Source organism: Rutidosis leptorrhynchoides, unplaced genomic scaffold (genome assembly GCF_046630445.1).
Source record: "Rutidosis leptorrhynchoides isolate AG116_Rl617_1_P2 unplaced genomic scaffold, CSIRO_AGI_Rlap_v1 contig277, whole genome shotgun sequence".
Taxonomy (NCBI): Eukaryota; Viridiplantae; Streptophyta; class Magnoliopsida; order Asterales; family Asteraceae; genus Rutidosis; species Rutidosis leptorrhynchoides.
In genome coordinates, this window is record NW_027266522.1 from 1 (window position 1) to 15,877 (window position 15,877).

At 34.3% G+C, this 15,877-nt stretch overlaps 1 protein-coding gene and 1 pseudogene across 1 annotated transcript; one reads left to right on the forward strand and one right to left on the reverse strand.

The window, feature by feature from the left end:
- Nucleotides 1-1,147: 1,147 nt before the first annotated feature.
- LOC139882501 (probable carbohydrate esterase At4g34215) lies at nucleotides 1,148-1,761 on the reverse strand (annotated as a pseudogene).
- Nucleotides 1,762-13,569: 11,808 nt separating this feature from the next.
- Nucleotides 13,570-14,460, forward strand: LOC139882500 (transcription factor MYB44-like). Its single transcript, XM_071866811.1, has one exon. The coding sequence runs from the start codon at nucleotides 13,570-13,572 to the stop codon at nucleotides 14,458-14,460; it is 891 nt and encodes a 296-aa protein (XP_071722912.1).
- Nucleotides 14,461-15,877: the final 1,417 nt, after the last annotated feature.

The window sequence follows — 15,877 nt, forward strand, 5'->3', positions numbered from 1 at the left end:
CCAAATTCACAAGCACGAGTCAATTTTCATGGGCGGACAAGATTTTTTTAAGGAAAATACTCCGGGAGCAGCCTAAAGCTGGATACTAGGCTAAAATGATGACACGTGCATCATTGAACTTTATTAACTAATAGAAGTCGGTCATGATAATTATAGCACGATGTAGTAGGAAAAAAAATCATCTTTTATTGGATTTATGTTTCATTAATCTAATTTAGAATATAGATAATTGTATAAAATATTTTTATAATTTTGGATACTATTTAATTTATTTTAGGGTTCATAAATATAATATATAAAATATTTTATGATTTTGGTATTTAGGATTCATTATTTAGGGTATAGATTATTATGCAAAGTATTTTTATAATTTTGACTTTAAAATTCATCGATTCATTTTAAAATATAGATGGTTATAAATATAAAATATTTTTATGATTGAGACAGGATACACCAATCTATTTTTGAGTGTAAATAATTTTATAAAATATTTTGATGATCTAGGATGATATAGATTATCTGTAATTTTATTTTTCAATTTATTCATTAATTTTTCATTTTAGTTTAGCAGTATACGATGAATATAAGCATATAAATATTTCATGATTAATTAAATGTTCATATTGCATATAACTATCCTAAAATATGAATTACATTTAAATATGAATAAAATGACGTGACTTCAATTTTTTTAATTAAGTAATGGTAAAATTACAGGTGTAATACATGCAGAGGAGTAACCAGTCCTACGGGAACAGCCAAGTATTGTCCTTTTTTAATTCAATCTTTACAAGTAGAAAAAACCAATTATTAAAATAATAATAATAATAATAATAATAATAATAATACGAAATTCAAAAATAGTTGTTCCAAACTGTACAAGTTTTTTTTCTTTTTCTTTGGGGAGATTCGTAAGAACCATGCTTTTTAATTCTGTGACTCCAACCCCTAAATCTAGATCGAAATTCTATGTTTGGAAAATACGAGAATTTGAAATGTGCTGAAAGATAGTATTTCGTAGTCCGTACTAAATAAATTCCGAGTTCGATGATAAACCTACATTTCATCATAAAAATCTGTATATTTTTAATTGAAATTAACTTAATTTATACACACGGCAATGCGTGATTGGAGGAGAATATAATGGTCAGACAGAAACCTGGATTATATGAAGCAGAGGATTCTGCAAATCAGAGCGTAAATCCATGAAGAACCTCTCTAATCTCTTCTTATACATTCGAGCATCTCCTTCATTCTCCGCATCGCTTTCGCCTTGATACCAAAGTACACCTCCGATCTCTCCGCCGCTCGCCACCGCCGCATTGACTCTCTTCAACAGCTGCCGATAAAGGAATCTCCCTTTCTGCCATTCACTTATATTAGTTCCTCCAATCGCACAAGGAACCAAACCAAAATCCCAAAATTCTTTTCCCTTCTCAATACGTAATTCGCAAATGCCATTCCCGGTCCAATCCCATTGGTCTTGTTCGAATCGATATCGGCGTGGACCGGTTCATGGGATCGAACCCAATTCAGGGCGGCGTTCAATCTGTAGATATTTGGGTTTGGCTGGCATTGAGGTGGGACGATGCCGTCCCAGGTCGAGATTCCGGTGGCATTGTCGGTGGTGACCCCGCCTCGGCCGGCCATGTTGCTTTGTCCGGCGAGGATGAATAGGGTTAGGCTTTTGGATCGGGATTGGATCGGAAGAAAAGAAAGAAAGAGAATGAAGAAGATGATGATAGTATAATTGGAGAGCATTGTTTTTTCTTGGTTTGTGGCCCTCAATGGTATTATTATTATTGCGGCAAAATGATGCAAAGTGAAGATGCTTACTTACTGTTTAGTAGTGTGTCTCTTTCGCTCAAGTTTAATTAATACTTTTGTATTGGAAGGAAAGCAACGTGCTTTTTTACCTACATTAATTAATAATATTAATAATATCATAGTATTTTCAATAAAATAAAATTAACTTCAAAAAAAAGTATTTTCAATAAAATATAAATATAATCGTGTTTAGTAAAAATCTGATCGATTGCCATCTTGAGAACCGTCACCCATGGTCAATCAAAGTCAACTCATTTGGTAAGCAAGATGATATTGTAAGCTCCGAAGAAGAGCAGTTGGAGTTGGCGATCTCTTTTCATAGTGATCCATTTGAATAATCTTAAATGTTGATTTTGAAGTGGACACTCTTATTGGGCTTGAAATGTGCTAATGATCTGCTTTTGAGGCCTGTCGTTATTACAAGTAGGGTGATGTTTGCGCCGGCGGAGTGTTTCGAATAATAATTCTATTAGTTTTAGGTCTTTTTTCGATTAATGTTAGAGTTTCTCTCGTTGAGGTCGCGGAAGATTCATTAGTTTTATTCCTATTATTGTCGTGTTATTTTTGTGTTCCCATACTTTTTCGTGGCCAATATATTAATAATAGGTGCATTTTCTATGTGTAGTGTACATGTTAGAATTTATAATACGGAAGTAATTAAATCATAGATTTCTTTGATTCAATGATTAGAACAGTGCGGCCAACAATAATATGAGTTTATCATCATGACCAAATATTATTACTTAGTTTAATGGCACAAAATCCTAAAAAGAAAAAAAATGTTCAAAGTTTTAAGGTAGAAAGACTAAAGGCAAGGACAATTATCTACCTTCTTGATTGATGTAGTTAATGCCGATTTGCAATGAAATCAATGTAATTAAAGCCGATTTGCAATGAAATCAATTTTTTATTTTAAAAAAAATAAAATAGAAAAAAAATAAAAAATAAAAAATAAAGGTACATTTGATATGATTTTTTATAAAAAAATATTTTAAATTAATTTTTGACAAATATAATAAAAATTATTTTTAACTAAATTGATCTTCGATGAAATTATTTTTCATAATCTACTTAATTTATTTTTATGATTTAATTAAAGTAACAAACACAAATGTTACTCTAATGCACACTAAGTAAAACAACTTCTCTTCCTTTCTTTTTCAATAAATTTTCATTAAATTGGCAAGAAGAAGTTTTTATGATTTAATTAAAGTAACAAACACAAATATTACTCTAATACACACTAAGTAAAACAACTTCTCTTCCTTCTTTTTCAATAAATTTCCATTAAATTGGCAAGAAGAAGATATACAACCAAAGGTCTATACAAAACTTTGCAAAAAAAGGCAACAAAAGAGAGGTAGAGAAGGCTTATAACTTGCCTATCTTCACGCATCTATAAGATTTCTATCAAAAGGTCTATGTTCTTTCCCTTTTTGTCCGCTGCATTAATCAATTGCGCCAATTTGAGATTTTTAAAATTAAATCGAACTGTTTATTTTTTTCAAATCAAATTAAATCAAATCAAACCAAACTATTAGAAAACGGTTTTAGTTTGGTTCAAACTAAATTTTTATTAATGCATAGTTAATAAAATAAAGTTAATAAAATAAGCTATTAATGCGTAGTTAACACACATACATTTATATAATGAAAAGTGAAATTAATTAATAACTTGTACACTTTCCTCGAATAAAGTTAACAAAATAAGCTATTAAAGCGTAGTTAACATCCATACATTTATGTAATGAAAAGTGAAACTAACATCAAAGTAAATAAATAGCTTATGAAATAAACTAGTATCCGATCTTTATAACAAAAGCTAAAGTCAATAAAACATAATAAAATATTTTGAATACACAACTTAATATTGAAATAATAAAAATGATATGGATTTTAATAGACCTAATAAATTAATGGATTGAAAATTTTGATTGTGTAATTTAGTCTTATTTAGTTTTAATCGATTTGAACCAAATCAAAACATTTAAAATCAAATTAAACTATTATTAAAATGGTTCGATTCGGTCCAAACCAAAATATAAATTTTTTATTTTTAAAACCAGATCAAACCGTTCGATTTGATTTGATTTTTCGATTTTAACAATATAATGCACATCCCTAACCGTGCTAAGTATCTTCATAAAGGTCGTTTTATACGACTATAAAATACATAGATGAGTACACTTTAGTTTTATAAATATTATCCACTTCCACTATCAATCAGATCTTTTTTTTTTAGAAAAAAAAAAAAAAAAAAACTTAACATGACAGTTGGATCAGTATTTTGATTAGCATTAACAATCTGATAGCACTACCCTGAAAGAACAGTGGGATAATCAAGTCGTGAGTCAACCATTTCCGTAGTCACAAACCGAAATCCATTAGCTGGAATATTTAAAATACATGCATTCATTCTCATAATTAATCTTGTCACCGGATAGAAAATGGTCTTCAAATCATTCTGGATGGCATAAGCGGAGCTGTATGTTGTTGATCAGTGAGACCCCATAAAAAAAATTACTTCAATAATTAGTAGTATAATTTATAATATCAAAATAACCCCATAGTTTTGAAACTGACGACCGATCGATGCAACAATGGATGATGTTCATTTATATAGATTATATGCATTTCTACTCCTGGATATGAAGAGCTTGTGGTTACAGATCAATCATGATTGACATTGATGCCAACTAAATGATCAGGTTGGAATATGAACGTAATTAAGTATTGAATATGATATAGGCCGGCGTGGTAAGAAGAATGTGAAAGGAATAGTTCTCTTAGTCAATATCACCTAGCTATTAGGTCGAGATTAATTGGAGGTGTTGATGGATGTAGTGGATAATTATTGCATAATCAATACTTGATCCAAAATGCTCATTTTAATTCCTCTGGTCAAGATTACAGTAGATATTTATTCAAGACTCAAGAGCACCATTTATTTATTTTGGAGTAAATCAGATACGTAATATGTTTGAAATTATAAAAATTAATAACACATTACCTTCTGATGGATTTATTTGGAGCTAGTTTGAGCTACGAATACGATGCGGCTAGTATATTAAGCAATTTGATCAACACTATCTACAACAAAAAACCATACCGGATCCGAAACCATATGCTTAATTAATAGTAATTAACTGGATTCGAATCAATGAAATGCTTAATTAAATGAGACAGTGTCGTTGTTGTAGAGGCAGTGAGAAGAAACCTTGAGAGAGAGAGGAATATCAAAACACGACGAAGGCATAAGTGTTTTTATTTTTATTTTTATTTTCAACAAAATCAATTTTTTTAATGTCAAAAATAAGGACTTGACAGGTTTTGGACCCTTTTTAATATGGGAGTTGGGAAGAAAACTGAAATAAATTTCAGCTTTGAAAGCATTAGCACGACACGACACTACACGACACGACACGACGTCGTTTCCAAATTTCTTTTGTTTAGACGCCAGGGACAAAATGTTATATAAGAAAATGCAGGACCAGAGATGTATATCGGGGGAAGTTTGGGGCTCTTATGAATTAGAATATACCTTTAATGAGATGGCAAATTCGTGATAAATCTATAACGAAAGTTTTAACCTAAAACTACAAACATGGAAACACAAAATCTGAAATTATAGGCTGCCACGTCACCCTCTAATGCTCCAGTATTATATATATATATATATAGATTGATTTAGATTTCATGTGCCTAGCGATTAGTCCTTGTTTCGACAGGTTAGATTTGTAAGAGAAATTCTAAGATAACTCGCGCCACTGTAGTGGCTAATTTGACGATCCAAAAAATGTTAAAATCTCTTATTGATTGCAAGAATATGAATTACAAGATACGTTTAGTGAGTAGTGTAATGTTGGATTTTAAAGTGTTCTTTTTTCTATGTGTGTCTATTAGAAGAGTGAATTTTATGTTGGGGAGGATTTATACGTAACGGTCAGAGTCTTGATGAGTGTAACGGTCATAACGATCGCATGAAAAATGGGCATGTGCTAATTGACCATGCATTGACCTTGGTTCCGACCATATACATTTTATGCTATATCATGATTCGATTACAGTTTTATCCCATCGAACCGTATATTATACAGAACTTAAAGTAAGGTCTAAAAAATGAAAACCAAATCGATAGTTTGCGCCTTCAGTTCAACCTTATAATGAACATTTCTCTTGTTTCTATTCCATAGCTTGGTTTATGTATATATTTTATATATTAAAAGAAAACCCGTAATTTTCATTGATAAAAAGTTGTAGTACATTATCACAATAGGCCTAAGTATCTCCGGCTAATTGGAGTATCATATCATAATATATTTGGATGCATGGCTGCATTTTTCAATTTGTGCCTAAGCATCTTGAGTATACATGATTATAAGTCACGAGGATTTTATGGGCGAGTGACTTGTTGTATTTGGAAGGAATCTTATCATCATGTCTCAGCAAAAAGAGGGAAGTTAGGTAATGCTTTGTGCACTTTAGTTTACTTTATAGTAATATATATATATATAAGCATATGAATATCTAGATTGTTTGAATCTCACCATAAAAATCTCAATACGCTTGCTTAACATATGGTTCCATAGTGAAAAAAATTTTATGGTCAATTTTTTACCAATTTTATATAATCACAGTTAAAACAATAGATTAATTTTACGGTTGTCGATGGTGAGGATATCTGAAAAATCTAAAAAATATATGGTTCCATATTAAACTACTACATTTATCTGACTACCATCCTTTTATTAAGAGTAAACACATTAGGAGTATTGATTAATCTCGATCTGTCAAGACATTCCTTGTTAATTAAGCGTACTTGCAGTAGTTGATTTTTTTAAATCCTCCTTTCTGATAGAACTTGTAAAATGGTTGGTTTTAATTAAGATCATCAATTAATTTAATGAGGGTACGTAAACATCCTAGAAATTTCATCAACATGTGTAATCTAAACCACGTATATTAGGGGAGAGGAGAATAGATTGGTTAAATTAAAGTAAAAGTACTGTCCACACAAACAAAACATTGTTTAAACATGTTTATGTTTATAAATTTTATTTCTTTATGTCTATTTTTAAAAGATATTAAGAAAATTAAAGATTTATTTAAGAGTTAATATTAAAACAGAAAATAATATATTTTAGAAATTTATTTATTTATTAAGTATTTTTTTTTTGTATATTTTGTATTCCATTTTCATAATCAATAATATAAATAATATATTTTCTTATCAATAATTTCAACATGACCTCAGAGCCAAGTTCCATAATAGGTTTGGCGCCGTTCAACCAAACCATGGTTTCAAATCAGATCACCGATCCAATCCTTTCATCCAGCGTAGTTTTACCGTCGTCGATTGTTCATATCGGGATGTCGCAGTTTATGTCGCTCGGATCTTTCAACAGTCCGATTTCAGGTATCTCATCGTCATCCATCAGATCAGAAGTCTCTTCGATGGGATATTCATATTTTTCAGTGCCACAACTAGGCACGCTACTGCTGATTGGCCCTTCATCGAATAATACCACACATCTGCAGTTGTGTAGTTTGCAGTTCCGACTAGTGGTAACATCTTTTCGAATCTTCAGGACTTTAATCGCACCCTAACAATCAAACTTGATAGTTCAAATTTTATGTTATGATCAAAACAATTCTCCCTATTGGTCATGGTCTTTTAGGATTTCTTACAGGAAAAATCCTCATCCTCCTCAGTATATTCAGGTTAATGGGAGCATGAAATATAATGTCAATTATCAAATCTGGGAGCAGCAAGATCAGCTTCTGCTTGGATGGCTTCTTCAATTGCTAACTCCTGTTGTACCAGCCCGGATTACAACACAAGATACTTTAGCAACGGTTTGAACTTCTCTTAATCAACTTTTTATAGTTCTGTCTAAGAACAAGGCGATCAATGTTAGCCGACGCCTCATTCACACTGAAAAAGGCAGCATGTCCTTAACTGAATAGGTTCAAAAGATGAAGGGTTTTGCTGAATCTATCACAGGTACTGGAAAACTCTATGATGAAGACTACCTTGTCTGGACTATTATTGCTAATTTGAGCCCTGAATATGATTCTTTCGTGGTTGCGTTAAATACGTACAAAGGTGATCTGTCTGTTGCAAGTTTGATTGAGATGTTGTTGAATCAAGAGGCTTATCTCGAGATGACAATTGCTCACAATGCTCTTGATTCCTCTATTCACTATACTTAGAAGCAGGGACGAAAAACTGGAACCCATGTTCCTGCAGAAACTCGGGGTGTTGATCCAGGAGGCTATAACAACTTTTCTAGCAGTGGTCGTGGCCGTGGACGCGGGCGTGGCCGTGGTCGCACAAACAACAATCCCCCACGTGTTTATTGTCAGATATGTAATAAGTCGTACCACTCAGCCTCACAGTGTTACAATAAGTTTGACTAGAATTTCCAAACACCAAAATCTAGTTCGCCCTCTGCATTCACTGCATCATCTGAGGCCTGACTATGATTGGCATCAGGACTGTGGTACTACTCATCACATCACTCATGATATGTCTCATTTGCATTTGTCTGCTCCCTACCATGGTGGTGATTATGTTCAAGTGGGAAACAATATGGGTTTAGCAATCTCTCACACAGGTAAGCGAACTATTCCGACTAGTTCCAAAAATATGATTTTAACAAATATTTTGTATTGTCCCAAAATATCAAAGAATCTATTAAGTGTCTCTAAATTTTGCATGGATGACAATGCATTTTTTGAGTTTAATGAATCTTCTTATTTTGTAAAGGATCGAACAACGAGGAGAATTCAACTCCAAGGAATTGTTGAGAAAGGATTATATCGCCTTGCCGCCCCTATCTCTTCGAAACTTCCGTAAGTGTTTGTTGCATCGAAACATTCTATTGCCTTATGGCATTAACGCTTCGGACATCCATCCAGTCAGTTACTAGTCGTGTCTTAGTGTCGTCTGGTTTTAAGTATTTGGATAATCAGTCCTTTTGTTCGCTTGTCAGTTCGGAAAATATCATCAATTACCTTATGCTAAATCACAATCAACTTTAACATCTCCTCTGGAGTTAATTTTTTTCGGATGTATGGGGCCCTATTCTTGAATTATCGTTTCATGGATTTAAATATTATATTTCGTTTGTTGATGCTTATACTCGCTATACTTGGTTAATTTCGATTGCATGCAAATCTAATGTTATGACTGCATTTAAATCATTTAAAATCCTTGTCGAAATATTTTTCACAAAGAAAATAAACATAAATTTGAATATAGAACTAAGTCATGTGTATTCCTAGGGTATAGTGATAAACATAAATGTTATATTTGTCTTGAATCGACTGATAATAGAATTTATATATCTAGAGATGTTGTCTTTAATGAGTTAAGATTTCCTTTTGCATCGAACTCTAGGACTAGCACCCAGACCACTAATATGACTAGTAGTACCCCTATGTCATTGTTTGTTGCTTCTGCTCCAGGTTCTGCTCCAGTGTTGCGTACTACAACTGATCCGTTGGGACTAGCCTCTCAATATTTTCATTCTGTTCATACTTCTGCCATCGTTCCTCCCCGTGTCTCATCTCCTACTAGGCATATCTCGGTTTGATCTAGTCCATCCATGCCAACTGTATCTCCCACTTCGTATACTCCATATTCGTCTTTGATATCAGACGACCGTTGAAGTTTCTCCAACTCTAACACGTTTTGTTCCATCAGCCCGTGTTGAAGTATCTCCGACTCTAACAGGTTCTGTTCTAGTACACTCTGTTGAAGTACCCTCTAGTCTATGATCGCCTAGTTCAGCACTGCCGCCTCCAGCAACAATGTCGACCGTTGCACAGACCACTTCCATTGATCATCTTATGCTAACGCGTGCTAACTGTTGTATTTTCAAATCGAAATTTTTTGCGGATGTCGCTGTTGGTGTCTCTGAACCTACTTGTTATACTCAGGCTATCAAGATTCGTGAATGGCGACAGGGCAGGACTGAAGAATACAATACGTTGATTCAGAATGGCACTTGGACTTTAACTCCATTGTCTTCAAATGGTAGGGCTGTTGGCTGTAAGTGGATGTTTAAATTGAAGCGACATGCAGATGGTAGTATTGAGCGGTACAAGGCACGGTTAGTTGCTAAGGGGTTTCATCAAACTGTAGGGCTTGATTTTACAGAAATCTTTAGTCCCGTCGTTAAGAGCACTACTATCTGAGTTGTTCTTTCTATTGCAATCTCCTTTGGCTGGTCGATTCATCATCTTGATGTGAAGAATACGTTTCTCAATGGATTTCTTGATGAGCAGGTTTTTATGACTCAACGACCTGGCTTTGTTGATCCTAGAGATCCCAATCATGTATGCCGGTTGAAGAAGGCTTTATGAACTGAAGCAAACTCCTCGAGATTGGTAAACGTGGCTCAGTTTTTCTTTAAAGTCTTTACACTTCGAGTCTTCAGCCAATGATTCTTCGCAGTTCATCTCTCGCTCAAAATCTGTTGTTTTATATGTCCTTATCTATGTTGATGAAATTATTTTAACAGGATATTATGTTGTAGTGATCCATACTCTAATCAAGAAATTGAGCTACATGTTTGCCTTGGAAGATCTCGACGTACTTCATTATTTTATCGGGATTGAGGTTTTTAGGACTTCAGAAGGGTTGTATCTTATACAGACCAAATATATTCGTGATCTGCTTGCTAAAGTGAAGATGACTACTGCAAAAGCTCAAGCCTCTCTTATGGCTTCTGGTCGCATTCTCTCCATTTCCGATGGTGATCATTTTCATGATCCTGAATTCTACAAGAACATCGTGGGTTCCTTACGGTACTTGTTAGCCACACGTGCTGATCTTGCCTACTCTGTGAACAAGGTTGCTCAATTTATGCATGTTCCGATGACAAAACATTGGAAAGATGTGAAGCGTATTCTTTGGTTTTTGCAAGGGACTATGTATCATGGTTGCAAGTGCCTTGTACAGCTATGCCTGTTCTGCGGTGTGATAATATTGGTGCCACCTTTCTTTCTCCAAATCCATTCTTCATGCTCGAATAAAGCATATTGAAATTGACTATCACTATAGCTTTGGAAGTTCACTTTGTTTCCTCACTTGATCAGATTGACGATATCTTCACCAAGCCGCTCTCCGCTTCGCGATTTCGTCTTCTCTCTTCCAACCTCCGTGTTCATCCATTACCCGTTCGTTTGAGGGGGTTGTAGAAGATATTAAGAAAACTAAAGATTTACTCATTAAGAGTTAATATTAGAATATGACACAATATATTCTAGAGACTTATTTATTCACTAAGGGTCCGTTCGTTTCGTGTTTTGCGGATGTTCGAGCATGCTCGAGCTTGCTTTAAATTGTCTCAAAAAATGAGTTTTTTTTTACCAGTTTTAATAAAAAACACGTCTTTTGAGACAGTTTGAAGCAAGGTCGAGCATCCGTAAACCACCAAACGAACGCACCTTAAATCTTTCATTGTCTTTCCTATATATTTTGTATTCCATCTTCATAATCAATAACACAAATAATATATTTTTCTCCGGAGAGTTTCAACAATTTTTTAACTTAAAAATACTTATTTTTTTAAACATTGTTTAAACATACTAATCTCTGGAGAGTTTCAACAATTTTTTAACTTAAAAATACTTATTTTTTTAAACATACTAATTTACGTTGTAAATTTTTTGTTCGGTACGTAACATAGTTTTTGAGGGGGAAAAAAAGCCAAATGGGCTCACGGTGGGTGGAAATTGGACCTGAATGTGCATGGACGGAGATCACGTGACGGAAGCTGGTACGGCCCAAGGACTGCGTTCGGTAAAACCGTTGGGTACACACGAGCGTGACCGATTCCTTTCATTCAGTTTTTCTTTTTGAACTTTATATCCTTAATGTTTCAAGTTCAAACTGTTTTTACCCCAAACTCTTTAGATTAGTTATCGGATCGACTACAACGAATTCATTTTCTTGATGCTAATCGAGAGTGGACTCACGAGTTAAAGAAGTGATCTTGATAAAGCCAAGCTCGGCTAACTGGAATTTTCGACTTGTTATCGAATTGAATTTCGATTTCATTAAATTTTGGGACCTGGAATTCAAACCAGATGCGTATAGATACGAACCAACCAAAATATCAATCGCTAACTCATGAATATTTAATGAAATACCTGTCTGCAAGACGGTGAAGTCGGTTATATCGACAGCGATTTGATCGAACTAGAGATGAACACGTGTCCGTAAGGATTGGGGGTTAGGAAGTAGGCGGTCGTTAATTATTAGTCAGTGTGGGTAATTGTATTTTAATTTAATTATTTTAATTTGACAGGCTGGACTGACAGAATCGTAGTACCGTTCGCGATTCTGCTACTGAACTTTTGTCGCTATCCTTGCCAGACCAGCAAACTTCCCCTTGCGTCCTTTCTCTCTCCCCCCCCCCCCCCCCCCCCCACCCCACCCCCCCCTTCCCCTTCTTCTCTATTTAATTATTTATTTATTTTAATAAAAAAATAATCATATTATCAGAATTGCTCTCCAGCCTGGCCTTGGTCAAAGTCATTCCTCCCTTATCCTCATCAACCGTACACACTTCACTCCGTTTTCCTTTCAATACTTTTTGAAGTAAGTTTTCCTCTATACTCCCTCCTCCGTATAATAGATGGCGTTTTTTAAAATTATTTTTATTTTTAAATAGTTAGTGAATATTAATATACTTTTTTTAATTTTATTTTTTATTAATTATATATAATTAATATTTTAATATTGAAAAAGTAAAAATAAAATTATAAAATAAAAATAATTTATATATTAAAATTAATAATATTAATTTATGTAAAATATGAAAATATCATATATTTTATACGCGAAAAAATAATAATTCTACGATTTTTCAGTTCTAGAGACTTTAATGCATAATTATTGTAATTGTTATAATTATATAAATTGACTTTAATTTAAAACGTAAACGTTACTTAGAAATTAATAATTTAATATCGTGAACATACTACTTATATGTTTTGAGATTATAAAATTTTTGTATTTAAATCTTTGATCAAAACAAACAAAATAATAATTTGTTTTAGGAAATACTTACGTTATTAACTGTTAAAGTGAAATGATTAATGATTATTTTCTATACTTCGTCGCCAAGTATAGCTTTAACGTTCCGCTTCCTAACTTCGATAACGGTTGCAACTAAATTTTTTGAAAAAAATAAATACTAATTTAAGAGATTCTTTGTCGATTTTTAACTGCAAAATTACCTAATTGAGAGTTATTTTCTTAAAAAGCAAAATTAATAAGTTTGCTTCAAAGTTGAGACAGTTGTAAAATGGTAACCGCACGTAAGCCAAAATAGTAGTGGCGGTGTGGGAAAAAGATAAAAAAAATAAAATCTAGTAACTAAAGCGGTGTACAGCAGCAGGAGCGATTCATTTATATACGTGTAACCTGGAGGACGAAAGAAACCGACACGTGTAACTTTGACAGCTGTATATTAGTAGTAACTGCCATTTCCTCGAAGAATCCTTTTCCTAACGGCTATGACCAGTCACAGTTACCGGCTGCAACCGGTCATCCTTATCTCTTCCATATAAATACACCTCTCTGCTATTCTCCATTTTCTCTCACAAACCAGAGGCGAGGCCGCCGCCAGCCTCCACCACCATCGCCTCCTTCCGCCGCCTCTAATTGGAATTTCAATTCAAATCCTTGAGTAGATTAGTTTTAGTTTTTAAATTTTTCCCATAGAAATGTCTTCGTCGAGAAAAGATATGGATCGGATCAAGGGTCCATGGAGTCCTGAAGAGGACGAGCTTTTAAAGCGACTGGTTCAGAGTTACGGACCTAGAAACTGGTCTCTAATCAGCAAATCCATCCCAGGCCGATCTGGGAAATCGTGTCGGTTACGGTGGTGCAACCAGCTATCGCCGGAGGTTGAGCATCGTCCTTTCTCAGCTGAGGAAGACGACACCATCATCAGGGCCCACGCCCGATTCGGTAACAAGTGGGCCACCATAGCCCGACTGCTCAACGGGCGGACCGATAACGCGATTAAGAACCACTGGAACTCGACTCTGAAGAGGAAATGCTCCTCGATGATGGACGATTTCGCAGAAGATCAACAGCCCTTGAAAAGATCCGCCAGTGTTGGTTCGGGTAACAACAACTACCTCGGATCGGGTCTCTATATAAACCCGAGTAGTCCATCCGGATCCGATTTGAGCGATTCGAGTTTGCCAGGATGTATGAACCAGTCTCCGGTTTTCATGCCTTTAGCTCGAACCGGTTCGTTGGGTCCTCTTATCGAGACTGCATCCGATCCTGATCCGCCTACCTCTTTGTGTTTGTCTCTGCCCGGATCGAATGCTGCTGCTGCTGCTAGTACTACTGATCCTGAACGGAATCAAGTGAACCCGGTTCAGTTGGGAGTTCCGGGTAATCAGACGGGTTCGGCTCAAAATCAAATTGGTTCGGAGAAGCAGTTTTTCAATGAAGAGTTTTTGGGAGTGATACAAGATATGATTAAGAAAGAAGTCAGGAATTACATGTCAGGGATTGAGCAGAATGGGATTTGCAATATTCAAACTGAAGCTATTAGGAATGCTGTGGTCAAGCGTATGGGAATTAGCAGGCTCGATTAAATTAAAAGACTTGAGAAAATGTGAAAAAAGTTTTTCTTTTTTTTTTAGTTCGGTTTTTTTAAATTTTAATCGGTTCATCTAATAATTTTGGCAGTAGTGTACAGTTGCAGGAAGGAAAGCAAAAAAAGAAAAATCTTTGGCTAAAAGAAATTAATCAAATTTCCCTTAGATGTTCAATTGAGTTGTGACTAATTTGCAATTAGATAAGAATTAATGATAGAGATATTTGGATTAAGGCCAAATCAAGAAATGACGGAATGAGTAGAACCGTTTTTGTTTGCATTTAAAAGAAATCTTTTCAAAGGGAGAAACGTAAAAAAGTCTACGCATTACGCATGGGGCTTGTTTGGTTGTTAAGATGTTGGGTCCCGCCAATCTCTTCCCAACTGCTTGACAGTTGTTGTGGCTTTGTTGAAAATTATCAAGCATGTGTTAAATTTTGTATAATTAAACTTTATAAATATCTTCAAAACCCCTTAAATTCTTGTTTATGATTCGTTGATTTCGTATGATAGGAAGTATGACCTAATTAAATAAATTTCATTCTCAACTGAGTATGTAGTAGTAGTATTTATTTTAAGAGGGACCCAAGAAGATTTTGGGGTCCGTTCGTTTTGCGATTTACGGATGCTCGAGCATGTTTAAGCTTGCTCTAAATTGTCTCGAAAAACGTGTTTTTTTTTTTTGCCATTTTTAGTAAAGAACACGTTTTTCGAAATAATTTGGAGCAAGTTTAAGCATGCTTAAGCATGCTCGAGCATCCGTAAACCGCAAAACGAACGAACCCTTAGGGATGTGACTTGAATAAGAAAATTGCAAACTAGAATCGAGCTGGCATGCAGTTACTCGAGTGAATAAAAAGGATATATGAACAAGAAAGCCGCTTTCATTTTTGCGCCTAACAAAAGAACACGACCCGTGTTATGTTATGTTGGTGTTTATAAAGTAGTTCAAGAAATTAAAAGTATTTCGACCTTTGGCAAAATTTAAATCTGTCATCAAACACTAATAACAAGAATATAGAAGAGATGTTGGTACTCTTAACGGATATGTAATTTGAACTGCTTTTAAAATCACAAATAAACTAAAGTGAATTGCATCTAATGTAATTTGAGATTCCAAATAGAAGTAGTATTTAGTACTGTAATGGATATGGATATGGAGTGCTAGTTCCTGACTTAGTAATACATTCATTATAATTCTTTTTAAATTTTAACTAATTGGATGAGCTAATTCAACCTTCTCACGTCCGCCAGTTTAAGATTTATACAATCTGGAGTATCATATCGGAATTTAAAATGTCTAATGCACACACTACTTATATTTCTGTTTGTGTCGATATTCTTCAAGTCAATCTCAGTCAACTATGTGTAGCAAGAGTACTAGGTGCGTTGGGATTTATTTTTTCTTTCAGTGA